The following is a 19,917-nucleotide window of genomic DNA, read 5'->3' as shown; positions in this document are numbered from 1 at the left end:
AATGGAATTCCTGGTGTGTACATATGGAGATACTTCTGGAGGTGGGATTATGTGGTGGAAGTTGTAGTGTGTCTTCCAGACCCCACCTCCCCCATTCAGGACTGATGGCACTAATCCCCCAGTTTCTATGAGTGTCAGAGGCTCCCTTGCCCAGGGTCTTTCCCCTTCCTTGGGGAGGCCTGTCCCAGCTCCAGAATTTCTTCGGTGCATCTGTGGCAGCTGTTGATTCCCCCTTTGCAGAATCCTGCCCCCTCACAGTGCACAGCTGTTGTTATTGGGAGTGCTTGCCAGTAAGCCTGTGTGCGACTCTGAGTCTGTTCCTTGGATATTTGACCTATAACAGATTACAAATGATTTCTGCCTTTTTTCTTATAAATTGTGTGATTTCTTCTGTTTAAAATCAGGGTTGTTGGGACTTCCCTGGTCGTCCAGTGGGTAAGACTCCAAGCTCCCAATGCAGGTGGCCTGGGTTCGATCCCTGGTCGGGGAACTAGATCCAGCACGCATGCCACAACTAAGAAGCCCCACATACCACAACTAAAAGCCCTCATGCCGCAACTAAAGGATCCCAGATGCTGCAACGAAGATCATGCGTGCCGCAACTAAGACCCGGTGCAGCCAAAATAAATAAATAAATAAATATCAAAAAATAAAATCAGGGTTGTAAACTATCTGTTAGAAAAGAGAGGTCCCTTAAAAAAAATGGGGACTCTGTTGTGTATATGATAACTTAAGGTCAAAACTAGGAACTTCACCTCGTCCACATTAGGTATTAAGGCAGGTCGAGTGATAAGATTTTTTATTCATCCAGCAGAAACAGTGCTTTTAAACATCTGTACATAACATAAGATTTCCTATTTGTGTATTTCAGTGTAAAGAACTGGCCAAGTCCAAGGCGGAAGTGGCCTGCATCGCAGTGTATGAAACAGACGTATTTGTTGTTGGAACAGAGAGAGGACGTGCTTTTGTCAACACCAGAAAGGATTTTCAGAAAGATTTCGTAAAATACTGTAAGTATTGTATTTTTATCTTCGGTATTTCATAAATATTAAACCTAAATATTTATAGATAGCACATCGTATTTTCTTCTAAAGCTGAATGAGATTTATACCCAAAAAGACTTTCTGAAGTCCATGGAGACATTTCAGGATGCTCAAAGTGAATCACTGACATGGTAACATATTAGGGGAAATACTGAAGAGCTTAAGAAAAATGGTAAATGTTTATTGTACCGTGCTCCTTGCTTGACATTACTCTGGATTAGTGAAACATGTTAGAAGGTACAGAAATGTCAAACTTATTAAAATTTCTTATTCAGATAAGCAGGTCTTTCCCTGATACATGTTTGGTGGGTTGGGAAAAAAAAAAGTTTTTGTCTGTGCATTAAATTTGAGTAAGCATGAAGCAAAGTTAAACAGGTCTTCTTGACTCCCTCAGTGGAATCATCTTATCCTCTGTCCTCAGTCAGTTTTGTGATCCTCCATCAGGAGTTCATCCAAGTAGTGTACTTATTTGATACCAGAACAAATGTAGTAGAGAAATTTACTGTAGGGTGTTAATACCTAGGACTTCTCGCAGTGTGACAGTTTTCGTATCTGTGTTTAACGTGCCACTCTCCATAGGTTTTATGTTAACTCAGTGATACAGCATTTTCTTAAACATGTCTATCAGCATATAATATGTATGTCTTTAAGATCCAAACTTAAATTTCCATTATCCAGTTAGATCCAATTCATGATACAACAAGCAGATAATGGGTGACTAAAAATAGTTTACTTAATTCATTAATTTTAATTCTCAATTGTATTTTTTTTCAATTTTTTTTTTTTTGTGGTACGCGGGCCTCTCACTGTTGTGGCCTCTCCCGTTGTGGAGCACAGGCTCCAGACGTGCAGGCTCAGCGGCCATGGCTCAAGGGCACAGCCACTCCGCGGCATGTGGGATCTTCCCAGACCAGGGCACGAACCCGTGTCCCCTGCATCAGCAGGCGGACTCCCAACCACTGCGCCACCAGGGAAGCCCTTCAATTGTATTTTTAAAACACATATCCCCTCCACTGTAAAACATCCCTCCCCGCCCCCCCCCCCCCCCCCCCCCCCCGCCCGCTATAATCTTTTGAGCTTTATGGTAGCAATCTGTTTAAATTTTTTTCCATTATTTCTTATCATTTTGAGAATTTTTAAGACTTTGATTATGTTTATGTATTTAAATTTATATTAATAATGTTGCTTTGATTATGTGTATATCAGTTGCCATCTGTCCTATGAATACTGTAATCCAACTGGCAGCTGTGTTTTCGTTTCAGTTCCCTATACTGTCTTGCTAATGTGGTTCTTCAGTGGTTAGAACTAAGCATTAGGGGAATTGTCCTCAGTTGCAAATTGTAGTCCCTGCCTATTAGTATTCATTCTTTTTTTTGTTACCAATAATTTGATGCCACAGAATAATCTTTGGATATAATTCTTAAGTTCCTAATATTTGTTTCTATAAATTATTCTGCAGACAAGGATCAGTAGTTGTCTCCTGCAACTAAATCAATAGGTGTATAAGTCAGTTTTTTTTTTTTTTTTAATTAATTTATTTATTTTTGACTGCGTTGGGTCTTCGTTGCTGCGCGCAGGCTTTCTCTAGTTGTGGTGAGCAGGGGGGCTACTCTTCGTTGCAGTGTGCAGGCTTCTCGTTGCAGTGGCTTCTCTTGTTGTGGAGCATGGGCTCTAGGTGTGCGGGCTTCAGTAGTTGTGGCATATGGGTTCAGTAGTTGTGGCTCGCGGGCTCTAGAGCGCAGGCTCTGTAGTTGTGGCACACGGGCTTAGTTGCTCCGTGGCATGTGGGATCTTCCCGGACCAGGGCTCAAACCCGTGTCCCCTGCATTGGCAGATGGATTCTTAACCACTGTACCACCATGGAAGTCCCTATGAGTCAGTTTTAGAAATTCTTGGAAGAAAATTCTAAGCTCTCTTTCAGAGTTTTGAAAAGCACTGTCCAATAGAAATAACGTAATGTAAATCACTTAGGTAATTTAAAATTTTCTAATAAAAAGTAAGGAGAAACAAATAATTCATTGTAGTTGTATTTTAAACTGGTGTCTAAAACATCATTCAACATGTAATCAATATAAAAAATTATCAGTGGGGTATTTTGCACACTGTTTTTTGTACTGAGTCTTCAAAATCTAGTGTATATTGTAAACTTACAACACATCTTAATTCGGACTGGTCACATTTCAAGTGCTCAGTAACCACAGGTGTTTAGTGGCTATTGTGTTAAACTTTGCAACAAGAATGTTTTTTGTAGTGATAATCTTGCCATATTTAAGTTTGTAGTTAGTCTTAAGGTATCTATCCATTTTAAAACTACTGTTATCTAATTTTTACTTTGTAGAATGGTTATAGCTACTCTTATTTCAGAGATAATCACCGTTTCTTATTATTTCCATTCAAGTCATTTATGTCTTTTAGGTGTTTATGTTTTAATTTTTTAACAATTTTATTTATTTTTATTTTGGCTGCGTTGGGTCTTCGTTGCTGTGTGCGGGCTTTCTCTAGTTGAGGCGAGCGGGGGCTACTCTTCGTTGTGGTGCATGGCCTTCTCATTGTGGTGGCCTCTCCCACTTCGGAGCACGGGCTCTAGGTGTGCGGGCCTCAGCAGTTGCTTGCAGGTGGGCTCCAGAGTGCAGGCTCAGTAGTTGTGGCGCATGGGCTTAGTTGCTCCGTGGTATGTGGGATCTTCTCAGACCAGGGATCGAACCCGCTTCCCCTGCATTGGCAGGTGAGCTCCCACCCACTGCGCCACCAGGGAAGCCCCTAGGTGTTTATTTTATTTATTTATTTATTTTGCGGTATGCGGGCTTCTTTCTCAGTGTTGTTGTGGCCTCTCCCGTTGCGGAGCACAGGCTCCGGACGCGCAGGCTCAGCGGCCATGGCTCACGAGCCTAGCCGCTCCGCGGCATGTGGGATCTTCCCGGACCGGGGCTTGAACCCGTGTCCCCTGCATTGGCAGACGGACTCTCAACCACTGCGCCACCAGGGAACCCTAGGTGTTTATTTTTAAAGTTCCTCCTCCTCCCTTTCCTTTCTGTCAAATCATAAATGTTAGTATTAGGAAAAAAAATTCTTAATAAAAAAATCAAATATTGAGATAATGGATATGGACCTTATATATCATTAATATTTTACAGGTGTTGAGGAAGAAGAAAAGGCTGCAGAGATGCATAAAATGAAATCAACAACCCAGGCGAATCGGATGAATGTCGATGCTGTAGAGATTGAAACACTCAGAAAAACAGTTGAGGACTATTTCTGCTTTTGCTATGGTAGGGTTATACACTTGAATTTTCTAAAAGATACGTTATACAGTTGACTTTTCTAAAGGGCAGATCACATAATTGACTTAACATTCATGTAACATACTTTTACAAATGAATGGGTTAATTCCCAAATATTGGGTTAACATTACAGATGACCTTTCTTCTTCTTTTTTTTTTTTTTTTTTTTTTTTGATAAAGTAGATTTCATGGAAATGACCTTACTTTCTAGTTCCAGTTTGTGGGAGCCCAGAAATAAATGTAGCTGTTAGAGGTTTTGTTTTGTTTTTAATTAAAGAGCAGTTTTAAGGTTCACAGCAAAATTAAGAGGAGGGTACAGAGATTTCCCACATGACCCTGCCCGGCACATGCATATCTTCCCCACTGTCAGCATCCCCACCAGGGAAACTACAGGACACATCACAGATACCTAAAGAGGGCTGTTTATGTTTGACATGCGTGCTGGTCTTACCAAATCCCTGGGAAAAACCACCTTTTGTTAGTCTAATTATGCAGTAAACAGCTCTTTTTAAGAATAAGGGAAAGAGGGGGAGGATATAGGTTGCACTGTGAGGTTGTAGGTAAAACTCAACTCTGGGGAACAGAGTTTCTAGCATGTGTGGGCTCACTGATACAGACAGCTGATAGGATATATTCATTTGTGAATGTAGCATGTGTTTATCTAATAAGTTTTCAATGAGAATATTAGCCAAAAACTGCCTGGTATGTTATGGTAACACTTGGGTTTGTCAGGGTTCCATGTTCTGAGGCTGAACTGCATATGAAAAGATTGTGTTATACCAGGGTGGGGCCGTTGTTCCTTTCCTTTTGCATGGGTTTTATATAAGTGTTTTATATCTTTTTCATTTTGGCCTTTTGAATTCATTTCAGGTTTAGACTTCTGCTAACGTGGGAATAGGGCCCTATAGTATTTGAATGTAGTTTTGAAATCAGATATTACAAAAATATGAATGCCGGGAAATTCCCTGGTGGCCTAGTGGTTAGGATTTCGGGCTTTCACTGTCGTGGCCTGGATTCAATTCCTGGTTGGGGAACTGAGATCTTGTAAGCCGCGTGGCCAAAAAAACCCAAAAAACCAAAAACAAAACCCACGAATGCCATCTATTAAGCCATGATAACTAATGCTGGTTTAGTTTTTTCAAATCTTAACCATTTAATGATTATCCTTTTTTTTTTTTTTTTTTACCTCATCCCTGTCTCTTAACCTCAGGGAAAGCTTTAGGCAAATCAACAGTGGTACCTGTTCCATATGAAAAGATGCTACGAGATCAGTCAGCTGTGGTGGTGCAGGGGCTTCCAGAAGGAGTATCCTTTAAACATCCTGAAAATTATGATCTTGCAACCCTGAAGTGGATTTTGGAGAACAAAGCAGGGATTTCATTTATCATTAAGAGGTGAAGTACTTTTTCCCTTGCCCTCAGCAGTTTATTCCTATAAGGTTGAATATTTAAGTTATGTTAATATGTTTTAAAAATTCTTCTTTACTGTAGAAGCCATTTAAATTTATGCTTTATGATAATTTTGTATATTTACGTATAGTTTTTTGTTTTGTTTTAATGCAGACCTTTCCTAGAGCCAAAGAAGCTCCTAGGTAAGTGATTGTTTTGCTTACATGATAACAGGATGGGTTCCTAAACCTGTTGTGTCAAATTTAATACATTTTAATGATTTCTCCTTTATTTTCTTTGAGAATATGTTGTAAGGCGTTTTAGAGTGGAGTGTTATGGTGTTTATATAAACCAGCGAAAAGTCATTGAGCTGAAAAACCAGAGACTTGTTTTTTGTTTTCAACTCAGCTGCTTGCTTTATGATGTATTCAAGGTTTTATGTTTGCAATGTGTAGGGTCATATCCTGGATCTGCCCTCATTTCCCAGAATTATGAGTGATTTAATTTACATAGTGTTCACTGAGCAGGCACGGAAATATTGGGGATAAGATTGGGTGAAGAGGGGATACAAAACCATGTATAAGCATTAAAGCTTTTTAGTGCTGGTAGTCTAGTGGTGGAGATAAAAACCTGTAAAGTCACCACAAGGAGAGCACAGTGTACACATTGTAGGAATGGTTAGTGGAGGTTCGTTGGAGGAAGCCTAGGAAGATGTTTATGAGGAAGAGGGCATTAAGATGGATCCTTGAAGAAAGAAGAGGATTTCAATAGGACTTCCTTCTGGGAAGGCCAGACATTCCATTTGAAGGGAAAAGGGATATTTAGAAGACTAGTACCCTTTGGAGCCAGGGTTATTTGAGACTTTTAAAAGGAAATAACCGTTGTCATTGGCAACCCCTTAAGCAACGTAAACATGAAAGGGCAAAATAATATATAGACACCCAAGTGTATATTGTTTTCTGATAAGTAACCTTTGTTATTTTCACCATGATGAAAAGATTAATATATATATATTTTTTTAATAAATTTAATTTTTGGCTGAATTGGGTCTTCGCTGCTGCACACGGGCTTTCTCTGGTTGCAGTGAGCGGGGGCTACTCTTTATTGTGGTGGGCAGGCTTCTCATTGTGGTGGCTTCTCTTGTTGCAGAGCACAGGCTCTAGGCACGCAGGCTTCAGTAGTTGTGGCACACGGGCTTCAGTAGTTGTGACTCGCGGGCTCTAGAGCACAGGCTCAGTAGTTGTGGCGCACGGGCTTAGTTGCTCCACGGCATGTGGGATCTTCCCGGATCAGGGCTCGAACCCGTGTCCCCTGCATTGGCAGGCGGATTCTTAACCACTGCGCCACCAGGGAAGCCCGAAAAGATTAATATTTTAGAAGCCTTGTTGAGGTATAGTTGACATGCCATAAAGTTCACACATTTTAATTATATAGTCCCTGTAGTATATTATTGGAATTGCTTTGGCAACTTAGTTGACCCTGTTTATTTCTGGACTTTCTACACAGTTAGTCGTGTTGTATGTAAATCAAGATAGTTTACTTTGCAATCTGAATGCTTTTTACTTTTTAATTTTGTTGCGCTGGCAAGGATGTCCAATGCAGTATTGAGTAGAAGTGGCCGTAGCATACATCGCCTTGCTCTTGATACTAGGTGGAAGGCATTCAGGCTTTCACCATTATGATGTTAGCTGTTGGTTTTTGTATACGCCCGTTTTAAGATTGAGAAAGCGTAGATTTATTTGTCATATTTAAATTAAAATTCACTTTTTTGTGCTCAGTATTTTTTTCCCTGAAGTACTCTAAGTAAACTTAAGTGTCCTTAGTTTGCTATTTGTATTTTATGAGGTCTTTGATTCTAGAAACTTGTTCTGAAACATTGGGGCCTGGTGGTTAATTAAAGAATATTTCTATAGGGTGTTTTATAATAATGAGTTGTCCAAGTGGGTGGGTTTGTATGACTCAGGTCTTTTGCCTTACCAACTTTCAAAGTAATTGAAAAGTTGCAATTGTAGTGGGATTGTATTTTCCAGTGTAAAAATTTTTTAACAGGCTTATTGAGATACAATTGACATACAGTAAACTACACTTATTTAAAGTGTACAGTTAAGTTTTGACACATGAATATTCTGTGAAAACCATCACTGCAATCAGGGTAATGAAACATCCTTCACCCACAGGCTTCCTCACACCCCTTGGTAATTCTTCTTTTCTTCTCTCTGCCTCATCCCCAGGCAATCACTCATCTTCTTGTCATCAGCATAGATGTGTCTGCATTTTCTAGATTTTTTTTTTTTAATAGAAATGGAATCTTATAGTATGTACTCTTTTTTGTTTGTTTTGTGATTTTTGCATGTTTCATGGATCAGTAGTTATTGTTCTATTGCTGATTAGTGCTCACTGTATAGTTACACTACAATTTGTTTTCTCATTGACTTGCCCATGAATATTTGGGTTTCCATTTCTTGGCAGTTATAAAGAAAGCCACTATGATATTTGAGGGCAGGTTTTTATGTGGATATATATTTTCATTTCTCTTGGGTAAATACCTGAAAGGGAATAGTGAGATCATATGGTAGTTAGTTACATATTTACCTTTTTAAGACCCTGACAAACTGGTTTTCAATGTGGTTGTTCCAGTTTACGCTCCCACCAGCAGTGTGTGAATTCTAGTTGTTCTACATCTTTGTCATCATTTGGGCGGGGTGGGGGGGTCAGTCTTTCCTCTTTTATTTTCACAAACATAAAATTCCCTATTTTATGTTGTGTAATTCAGTGGGTTTTAGGATATTTATAAGACGTACAGCTATCACCCTGTCTCATCACCTCAAGAAGAACACTGTATCTGTTAGTAGTTACTGTTTTCCAGTTCTTCTGATCCAGATCTACTCTTAATAGAAATCTGGCATCATTTATACATCGGTATTGTCTTATTCAGTAATAGTGTATTGGTGTATTTGTTTCACTGATAAGAATAAGAGCTTTCTCATTAAAGGGAGGGTTCTGGAGGGTTGAGGGGATAAAAGCTGTTAGATGATTATCATCCCCATTTACCTTCCTTATAGGGGAGAACGAAGGACACTCTTAAACTAACACCATACTCATTCTGATGACCCAGAGCTGTGAACTCCCTTCCCCAGGTCATTCTGTATTTAGGACCTTTGAAAATATTAGTCATACTTCAAGTACTGGAAGAATCTAAATCTAATTTTCTTTGTACATAGGTGGTCGAGTGACGGTAACAGATGCTGAAAGGTCAATGCTATCTCCAGGTGGAAGGTAAAGCATATCTCATCAGTACTAATGAACCTGTACAACTCAGCAAGTTTTAGTGTTTAGATTATTGAGGTATTAGAATATTAAAAAGCACTGTGTCACACATCTCGATGTTTAATAATGCAGTCGAATCCTTTGGAGGTCCTGTGAAAATGCACTTTTTGACTTAGTAGTTTTGAATGGTAATAGTTCCTGGGTGAAATTGATGTGATTGGTCTGAGGACCACGTTGTGAGTAGGAAGGCCTTATAGTAAAAACACGGGATTTGCTACTCGGTGTTGTTTTATTATACTTTTCCCTCCCATATGGTTGATTGGAATTAAAGTACTAAATTCAGTTGACAGGTTATTTATGCAAGAAGTAAATATGTAAATTTTAAAGTGAGTCAGTTTTGCATTGAGCTTGGTCAGGTGAATGAGTTTATACAGTGAGTTCCAGGACATTTGAGCACGGTGTGAGTGGCCCTCACAATGCAGAGCTTCATCAGGGCTTCTTTTCCTTTCAGTTGTGGCCCCATCAAAGTGAAAACTGAACCCACAGAAGATTCTGGTATGTACTTGTGCTTTTAGACTCAATTATGAAATGTAAGAAGCCTTTTCCTTAATGTAGAAGGTTGTATTTTGACTCATTACTTATTGCTTTGGTGAGAAGTAGACAGAACAAATTCATTCCAAAGGTGACGTCGTTAATGTTACTGTATTATACTAAAACCCCAAGATAGTAATTTGTTTGACAAAGTGGTAGCTAGAAATTCATTGCTAATTACACATTTATAGACAAAATTTATTAATAGTTTTTTCCAATTACACAGGAATAATAATAAATGTCATCTAGTCCTATAGTGCTTTTTTTTTTTTTTTTTTTTTTTTTGTGGTACGCGGGCCTCCCGCTGTTGTGGCCTCTCCCGTTGCGGAGCAGCAGGCTCAGCGGCCATGGCTCACGGGCGCAGCCGCTCCGCGGCATGTGGGATCCTCCCGAATCGGGACACGAACCCTTGTCCCCTGCATCGGTAGGCGGACTCTCAACCACTGCGCCACCAGGGAAGCCCGTCCTATAGTGCTTTTTACAAAAATCAATATAATATCGTCTTGACTCTGCCTTTTCCCATTGCATTCCCATTTTTTTTTTTACTCCCCAGGGAAACTGTCTTTAACTCTAAGCTGTTTTTGGTATTTAATTCTTTATTTTCATTTTTATTATTTATTTAAAAAAATTTTATGAGCATATAGTTGATTTACAATGTTAGTTTAGGTGTACAGCAAAGTGAATCAGTTATACATACACATATATCCACTCTTTTTCAGGTTTTTTTTTTTTTTTTTTTATGGCTGTGTTGGGTCTTAGTTGCGGCATGCAGGATCTTTTTTGTTGAGGTGTGCAGGCTCTTCATTGTGGCGTGCGGGCTTCTCTCTAGTTGTGGTGTGCGGGTTTTTTTTTTTTTTCCTGTCTCTCTAGTTGTGTGTGGGCTCTAGTCTGCTTCACGTGAGCTCGGTACTTGTTGCACGTGGCCTTAGTTGCCCAACCAGGGATGGAACCCGCATCCCCTGCATTGGAAGGCAGATTCTTTACCACTGGACCAGCAGGGAAGTCCCTTTTTTTAGATTCTTTTCCCATATTTAGATCCATTCCCATTACAAAGTATTGCTTAGTAATTCTTTATTTTTATATGTCATTCTCATACTATTTCATATACTTTTCTTTTTATAAATTTATTTATTTATTTTTGGCTGCATTGGGTCTTTGTTGCTGTGTGCGGGCTTTCTCTAGTTGTGGTGAGCGGGGGCTACTCTTCATTGTGGTGCGCGGTATTCTCATTGTGGTGGCTTTTCTTGTTGTGGAGCACGGGCTCTAGGCGCGTGGGCTTTGGTAGTTGTGGCGAGCAGATTCAGTAGTTGTGGCTCGCGGGCTCTAGAGTGCAGGCTCAGTAGTTGTGGCGCACGGGCTTGGTTGCTCCGTGGCATGTGGGATCCTCCCGGACCAGGGCTCAAACCCGTGTCCCCTGCACTGGCAGGCGGATTCTTAACCACTGTGCCACCAGGGAAGTCCTGTGGCTTTTCTTTTCTTAATGATGTCCTTTGAAGCCTAGGAGTTTTAAATTTTGATCCAGTTTTCCAAGTTTTTCTTCTGTCACTTTTTTTTTTTTTGGTGGTAAGCGGGCTTCTCACCGCCGTGGCCTCTCCTGTTGTGGAGCACAGGCTCCGGACGTGCAGGCTCAGTGGCCATGGCTCACGGGCCCAGCCGCTCCGCGGCATGTGGGATCTTCCCGGACCGGGGCACGAACCCGCATCCCCTACATCAGCAGGCGGACTCCCAACCACTGTGCCACCAGGGAAGCCCTCTTCTGTCACTTTTGCCTTTGGTGTTACATCTAGAAAATCTTTGCCCAACCTAAAGTCATAACGATTTTTATATTTATGCTTTCTTCCTGAATTTATAGTTTTAACTCTTGTATTTTGGTCTAAGAGCCATTTTAAGTTAATTTCTGTGCATGTTGTGATGTAAGGGTCTAAATTTATCTATCATTTATCACATTTATCATGTGAATATCCTGTTGTCCGAGCATCATTTGTTGAAAAGATACCCTTTCTCCATTGGATTGCCTTATTGGCATGTTTGTCAAAAATCAATTGACCAAGTTTACTTCTGCACGTTCAACTCTATTCCATTGAACTCTAATGCCTATTCTTAGGCCAGTACCATACTGTATTTCATGTAGGTTTTTTAAAAAAAATTATTTATTTTGTATTTTATTTATTTTTGGCTGCATTGGGTCTTCGTTGCTGCACATGGGCTTTCTGTAGTCGCGGCGAGCGGGAGCCACTCTTCGTTGCGGTGCACGGTCTCCTCATTGGCGGTGGCTTCTCTTGTTGCGGAACACGGAGCTCTAGGCACGTGGGCTTCAGTAGTCGTGGCACGTAGGCTCTAGAGCGCAGGTTCAGTAGTTGTGGCGCACGGGCTTAGTCGCTTCGTGGCATGTGGGATCTTCCCAGACCAGGGCTCGAACCCATGTCCCCTGCATTGGCAGGCTGATTCTTAACCACTGTGCCACCAGGGAAGCCCTTCATGTAGTTTTAAGGTTTGGTTTTATTTGTTGCCTATTAACGTGGAAAATGAGAATATAATTACTTTACCACTTGTTTCCAATACTTCTTCCCTTTTTCCCACTTTTATCATAGAGGTAAATTGATTTTTACTATTCAGGTTCTTTTAGAACTGAGCATTGTCTTGGACATTTAATGTTTGCTTTCTTGCCATGTTCCATTTCTAGGGCAGAGTATTTTTGCTTATTTTAAAAACATACAGGTCTTCCTGACTTGATTACAATTTTATTGTGATAATTTATTGTTACTCTGTTTCTATGATAAGAGTCAGAATGAAAGCAACTCCATCTTTTAAAAATAATATATAATTTTTAAAGGTCATCATATTATTACTAGGGATATATTTTTAAATTAGTCTTGGTGATTGGTAAGGAAAAAATGGATTTTTACAGTTTTTTCTTACTAAAGGCACATATAAACTATGATGTCTCCTGTTCGACCTCTTGCAGAGGATGGATGCCAATTGGTATTACGTTGTGTTACATCTGAATTCTCACTGTTGCAGGACCTGTCACTGTGGGGCTTTTGCTGTACTCTTGGATTACTTCAGAAATTATCTTATGCAGTGAATTTCAGATTTAGAGTTCATCTAGGAACACGAGGATGATTTTATTAGAAAAATCTCTTAATTCACTTATGTTATTGAACTAATTACAAATAATATATCATTTAGGTAGATGATGAAAGGCAGCAGAAATTCTTAACATGATTGGGTGGAATATTATGTATAATTGTAAACGCCACTCGTGTTTAATAGTGAACCACAGGAAGCACTCCTCGTAAGACACTAGCACATTCTCATGTTTCTTACCAGTGTTCCAGATGTCCAAACCATTACAAATAAGAGTAAGTAATTAGAAAATGCAGTGTACCATTAACTTTTACAGGTGATATGATTATGTATACAGAACACTAAAGAGAATCAACTAGAAAACTCCTAAAAACAAAACATCCATAATCTATTCTACTTCAAGAAGTGTTAAAAAGTCTGTGTTAAAGTGTTAAAAAGATAATAACAACTTAGATTAAAAGTGATTGAAAAAAAATTTAATAATCCTTTGAAAGCTTTCTAAGCAATAAAATTTGACTAGGGGAAAATTCCAAAAATTTCATATGGCAGAATCAGCCAAAATGTATCAAAGGATATGGAAGAAACAGGGAATGGCTATTTGCAAGACAAATGACAAGGGGTTGTTTTACTTGACTTACAAAGAGCTAATCCAAGAAATAAATGACCAAAGATTCAAGAGAAGATGCTCAGTTTAGTTAAAGAAATGGAGATAAAAATCCAAGAAAGATAAAGTTTTGCACTCAGCAGATTGGCAGACATTAAATTCTGCTTATACCCAGTCTCAGTAAGGGTGTAGAGAAACAGGCAGTTTTAAAAATTCTTGATGTGTGTAATAATTATTGCTGTCTTATGGAGGATACTTTGGTAATATCTCTCATTTGGAGATGCACATGTTCTTTGACCCATTGCTGCTTTGCAAAAAGAGCAATTAACCCACAACTCCATTAGTGAATTCTGTGTTGTCTTTGAACACAGTGAGGCAATAGGTCTGTATCCACTGATGCACAAGTATCTATAAGACAGACTACTTGTTAGCTAGAGAAAAGCTAGATGTGATGAAAGAAATGAACAATATTGTAATGCCTTAAGCTTTGTATTTAAAAATGTTACATTTTGAAATTATTGCAAGCTAATAAAAAACCTGCATGTATAATATAAGGACCTTTTTCCTGTGCCAATGTGATACCCTATCTTTTTTTTTCTTGGTGGGGAGGGAAAAGCAAGAACACCAGGGATCTTTCCCAAAGCAGTGTCTCCCCTGTCACTCTTTTAGCTACTTCAGCCTGTGATTCTTAGAAGCAAGGATATTGTCCCACATTACTACAATATAATCATCAAAATAAGGAAGATAAATTACTCCTAATTCTCAAACCCTTTTCAAGTTTTGGGTTTGTTGGTTTGTTTGTTTCCCCATTAATGGCTTCTTCAGCTTTCTCAGGCTTTTCTGGTCTTCTATGACCATGACACTTTTGAAGGAAGTATCTGATAGTTCCTCATGATTAGATTCATGTAATGCGTTTTTTGCAAGAATAGCACAGAAACGATGCCGTGTTTTTTTTTCTCCTTTCATATCAGATGGAAGTTGTTTTCTGTTTATCCCTTTACTGAAGATATTATTTATGTGACCAGAGTTAGTTTTTCTAGGCTTCTCCACTGTAATTTCTTTATATTAATTGTATTTCCTTTGTAATTATTATATCCATGAGAGTTTCTCTGAGACTATGGAAATATATACCACTCATCAAACTTCCACTTAAAATTAATTCATGTATATTAGAGTACACTCTTTCTATTTTATAGTATATTTCTGTCTTATTCAGTATATTACAGTTCATTATTATCATTATTTATTTTGATTTGCAAATAGTCCTTGCTTTGGCCATTGGGAACCACTTCAAGATGTCCCCCCGTGTCTTTCCTTGTTTGTAAATATCCCCATTGTTTTTAGAGAACTTTTAATTTTTTGCTAAGCAAGGTTGTTAGGGTTCATCTTATTCTTTCCCTAATCCAGCACTAGAGTCAGCCCTGGTTCCTCACTGTGGAGAGTGTTATTTATTAAGAAACCATAACCTAGGTGTTAGATGTTCTTATTGCAGTTGGGATGTCATTGCTTCTAAGTGGACAAAGCTAGGGTATCTGTTTATTTGTATTTACATACACATAATTATATACATACGTACATCCATTTACATCTATGTTTTTTTCATGCCCATATCTTCAGTTCCACTCTTGACACCCCAAGGTTTTTTCCCTCCCTTTCCTAGAGAGTATTCTTTGTCGCAGTTAGAATCATAGCAACCAGATATTCTCAGTATGTTTACGTACTTCGTTTAAGCCATGTCTTATTGCCAGCCTCCTTGCCTTGCTGACACTTTGACACTCTTGGTTGGACTGTCACCACTCCACTCATGCTTGTCCCCCATTTGTCTCAGTCTCCCAGACCTGTTACTCAGTTTCCTCTCCCCACTCATATAGTCTCATTCTGCTATCCTGCTTTGGACCATCAAACCTCCCTGATGCAGCTGCCTATCTTGGTCAGCGTAATCTAATGGCATTTGGAATGAATTGGTGGGGTAAGGAGAAAGAGAATTCTGTGTGTATGAGTATATGTGAGTGAATGAATGAGACCTTTTATGTATGTTATTTTTAGGGAGGTCTGCAAGACAGGCAGTGTTGAATTCTCCTTTTTGGGAATAAGTATTTGAATCTATTACTCTATTTGTTTTACGGAAGTTTTTTTCTTTCCCCCCTTTTTTCCATGTCACAGGAAATTTCGATTCTCTGTTTAGTTTTTAGTTTATTGTGCTGAAATCACCGTTTCGCAGCTCTTCTCCCCTTTATTTATATATTCCTTTCCTGAATAGTTTGCATCCAAAAATAAACATGCTGACTGGAGAAAAATCATATTTTTGGAATTCTTTATCCATCTTAAGTATAGATATAATAGTACACATCACTATCATAGAGGTTATTTTTTCTGCCTTACACTTTGTCTTTATATTCCTTTGTGTGTATGTGTGTCTTAACTTTTCTTGCAGTTTCTTTTAAAATTTCCGTTTTATTTTATTTTTTATATTTCTTGGGTATAACAGTTGTGGTCTGTTTAGGAGAAAACAGCCATACCAGTTATTTGAACCATACCAGTTATTATTATGGAAAAAATTTACAGATTAATTAGTTGTAATAAAAAGGACTATATACTAAGGTATCATGTAAGTAATGACTCAAGGAATTGGCTGCCACCCCTAAAACTTCGCTTCTGATTTCTAAGGTGGGATGCTATTTGGATGGTACTGGTGTTATGTGGGGGACATGTTGAAACTGGTTCTGATTGTGTTGGAAAACTTGTAAGGTGGATCCAGGTGTTGCTATGGGAAGAGTCTGCTTTCACTAGATTAAAGGAATATACCAAGGAGTGAGTGACCCTGATGGGAACAGGATGCAGCAAGCCAAAAGAAAGATGCAAGTCCCTTTTCTCTCTTCTAGCCTTGTAGCCTCCCTACTCTATTCCCTTGTGGCAGAGATTCTCAAGGAACCAACTGTTTTGCAGTCCATGCGTCAGAAGAGTCTAAGAGGGCCGGTCTGGACCTGAGGCAGCAGCTTAATGACTCACACAAGCTACCCGTACTTTGGCTACATGGCATCCACACACACCTCCGCATATTTAAACCTTCATGTAACAACTAAACAACGGTCCCATCTGACGGGATGCAACTTTCCCTTCCTACAGAGGGAACCATTTTCGCCCTTGTTCTATTCTAATAGTCATTGTACCTGTCTCTGGGAGACTAATTTACTGCCCAGTCATGGGCTATGTTAATTACTCCTCAAATATACCCCCAGCCTATTTATTCTCTTATCTAAAGGCTAACCGGCAAAGGAAACCTCCAACAAAATTTTTGTAAAATAATAATGGGAAGGAGAAGAGAGAACAGTTAATATAACCAAATATATAATATTTACAGAAACACACATACTCATAACAAGGAAGAAAACATGCAGTGTCCCCATTTCTGCAGCTTGTCACAAAAATTCATACCTTTCTTAATTCATTACCCATTATATTACGTTTTCTTTGCCTTCAGCCAGGACCCTATCTGGTAAGATTCTTTACCTGGTTGAGGTGACCCAAACCTTCATTCCGCAATGGATCTGCCTTTTTTGTTTGCTTTGATTTTCTGTTAACTTCTGCTAATGAGCATGGAAGTACTAGACACCCCACAGAATCCCAGGGTTTCCAGACAAGTTCCCTACCACCATCTTCTGGCAGCAAACCAACCTTCCATTGGTGATTGCTGTCCATAGAGTAACCCCCTTCTTTGCTTGTGGCTTCAGGGATAAATGTCCTTTATTAGTATATCAAACTAACTCTCTTTTTGAAGTATTTCTTCAGTTGAAAATACTCTGTACAAACCTTCTAAAGTCACATAGCACCAGCTCAATATTAAGTCCATGATGGGACTGGTATGATTATAGCTGATATCTTAGTTTGAACTGTGTACATAAGCCCATCCACTGTTGATTTCTTAAACTTGTCTGAGAGTATCATCTACTCCTGACATTGCAGATGAGAAAGAGAGAGAGTAGGAACTGCAGCCATTTGGTGAAATCAGCATTTCATTTCTGAAAGCCCCTCCTGTGTAACCCTTTGAGGCCCCCCAGCCAAGGGCTCTTTGTTTTTGAATATATGGGGAATATGTCTTTATTAAGAATTCATTAAAGAATTGGTTAAGAATCTTCTTTCTTAAAACTTTTAATTGAAGTATAATGTATGCAAAGTGTACGTGTATATATGCTCAATAAATAAAAAGTACACACGCCTGTAACCTAACATTCATTGATACAGAACATTAATAACACCCCAAGAAGGTCTTCCCCCTCTCATTACTCTCCTCCCAAGATCAACTGCTTGCTTGAGTGTTTTTTTTTTTAACCTGAAGCTTGTGCATTTTAATTTTTCTTCAGCTTTCTTGAGGGATAATTGACATTACTTGAGTTTTAACAACATAAATTTCTTTTCTCTAATTTTGACCTTCCTCTACATGGAATTGTAAAATATGCACTCATTTATATCTGGCCACAAAGGTGTACGTCAAATTATTTATCCTCATTGTGGGCAAAGTGTTATGCTGAAAGGTATGGTTTGTTACCCTTGTTAAAAGAGGGATATATTAAGAGGGGGGGAAAAATTAATGTGTTTCATTATTAAAATGGTTATGCCATATTTACTCTGGAATAGCGAGTTATTAAAGTTTATGTTTGCAGGTGATTTGCAGTGATTTATAAAAATATTTTTAAAACTGAGTGAAAATAGAGTGTGACTAATTTTCTTTAATTGCGAAGATCAGAACTTGTTGGAGAACAAATTTAGCATTAAATAATCCCAGAATATTAGTAGTGTGGTTAAAACTACCACACTAGTAGTTGGTAGTACTATTAGTACTACCACTAGTACTACTAGTAATAGTAGTCTAGGTTGGGTTTTAGGTTATTTTTGTCCCCCTGACGACGCCTAGCAAACTTTTGTCTTTTGAAAGCCTTTACAATATGTATGCATTATTCTGCATTATTAGGAGGGCAGAAAGGATTTCCCTATGCTGTCTGAATGCCCTGAAGTGTAATTATGTAATTTAATTTAAAAAAATAATTTGCTTTTACAGGCATTTCTCTGGAAATGGCAGCTGTGACAGTAAAGGAAGAATCAGAAGATCCTGATTACTATCAATATAACATTCAAGGTAATACTGTTTAATACAGTTTTTCTTTCCAGAAGTTATTGGTGGTTAAAATTAAAATTCTTTAATTGCCCGAATTCCTTAGATACTGTTTTATTGATTGGTCCTTGACTAGCATGTATACTTGTAATTTATCACTGAAATAAAATAGATTTCAAAAATGGGGCACTAAAATAAACTCAGTGTACAGGGGAAATGTTAAATAATCATTAATATTCTTAAAAGGACAAGCAAAAGTTGTGGCACAATTTAGAATTCAATTTGAATTTTCAGTTATTTGCAAGGCGTAAGAGGTCTTCTAAACGTTTAATATCTCTATTTGTGCAATAAAAATAACTTTGCATTATCACTATGTTAAAAATCTATAAACGATAAGACATTAATTTTAGGTACTTATCGTCTTGTTCTGTAGCTGCTTGATTATCGAGAGGGAATTAAAGGTCATAAGCTCACAATGCAGTTTGCTTTTATGCTTTGATGGGTTTTAGTTTAGAAGAACACCTATAGTTCATGGTAAGTTTAATTTTTATAGATGCATAAGGTATATTAGACATTTAAAGTATAAGATGTGATTGGTTTTATGTATATACCCATAAAACTATCTTCACTGCAGTCAAGATAAAGAAATGTCCATAACCCTCAAGTTCCCTCGAGTCTCTTTGTAATTCACAGCCCTCCCCAGCCAACCACCGATCTGTTTTCTTTCATTTTAGATTAGTTTGCATTTTTAAGAAATTTATGTAAATGGAATCAGCATAAAGTATGTACTGTTTTCTTGGGGTGGGGAGCTATGACTTCTTAAATTCCACATAACTGTTTTGAAATTTCATCCATAGTGTGGCATTTATCGATGGCTAATTCCATTTTATTGCTGTCATTCCATTGCTCAGCTGTACCACAATTTGTTTATCCCTCTGTCTATTGATGGACATTTTGGTTGTTTCCAGTTTGGGGCTATTAAAAGTAAAGGTGCTGAAACATTTGTTTGGAAATACGCCTTCATTTCTCTTGAGTAGATCCCTAGAACTGGAATAGCTGAGATATATGGTAGGTATTTAAGCTGTTTTCCACTGTGCTTTTACTATTGTACATTTCCATAAGCGGGGACAATAGTTCTAGTGGCTCCACATCCTTATCAGCACTTGTATGGTCCGCATTACTATTTTTAGCCACTTCGGTGGATGTCTTATGATACCTCTTTTTGGTTTTAATTTGCCTTTGCTTAATAGGTTTAGTTCATTTAAAAAGATAAGGCTTTATCAGTTCTGGAGTATTATAAAAAAGTTATGAATAAATTTGTTCTGTTTGTAATCATGTGAATATCTGTATACAGATATTTGAATTTCATAATTTTTATCTGTCAGATTTGAATATTTTATTGCTTGTGATGTTAGTAATTAATCACATGGCTAAAAGGTTGGGTTAATTCTGAGGATTTTTAATTAAAAAGTTAAAAATTTGGGAAATATTTAGCCTTTATAGCAGTTGTTGGCACCTTACTAACATATATTTAATAAATGCTGTT

The 19,917-nt window shown here is 38.3% G+C and overlaps 1 protein-coding gene across 13 annotated transcripts in view; it reads left to right on the top strand.

Annotated features, from left to right (window-relative positions):
• GTF2I (general transcription factor IIi) overlaps positions 1-19,917 on the top strand; it is a 145,851-nt gene that overhangs the window by 71,593 nt on the left and 54,341 nt on the right. For 12 of the 13 annotated variants that reach the window (XR_004345719.1, XM_032604627.1, XM_032604620.1 and 9 more), the window contains 7 exons: positions 872-1,010; positions 4,178-4,312; positions 5,535-5,718; positions 5,887-5,915; positions 8,934-8,988; positions 9,491-9,534; positions 18,318-18,395. Coding sequence is in view for 12 of the 13 variants with exons in the window: in XM_032604627.1 (XP_032460518.1) it covers positions 872-1,010; positions 4,178-4,312; positions 5,535-5,718; positions 5,887-5,915; positions 8,934-8,988; positions 9,491-9,534; positions 18,318-18,395 (664 nt within the window). In the remaining variant the exon portion in view is untranslated. The remainder of the gene's footprint in view (positions 1-871; positions 1,011-4,177; positions 4,313-5,534; positions 5,719-5,886; positions 5,916-8,933; positions 8,989-9,490; positions 9,535-18,317; positions 18,396-19,917) is intronic. The other variant, XM_032604628.1, reaches the window with a different exon arrangement.

This window comes from Phocoena sinus, chromosome 15 (genome assembly GCF_008692025.1).
Source record: "Phocoena sinus isolate mPhoSin1 chromosome 15, mPhoSin1.pri, whole genome shotgun sequence".
NCBI lineage: Eukaryota > Metazoa > Chordata > Mammalia > Artiodactyla > Phocoenidae > Phocoena > Phocoena sinus.
The sequence above is the reverse complement of the archived record's forward strand: the minus strand, read 5'-3'. Positions and strand labels throughout refer to the sequence as shown.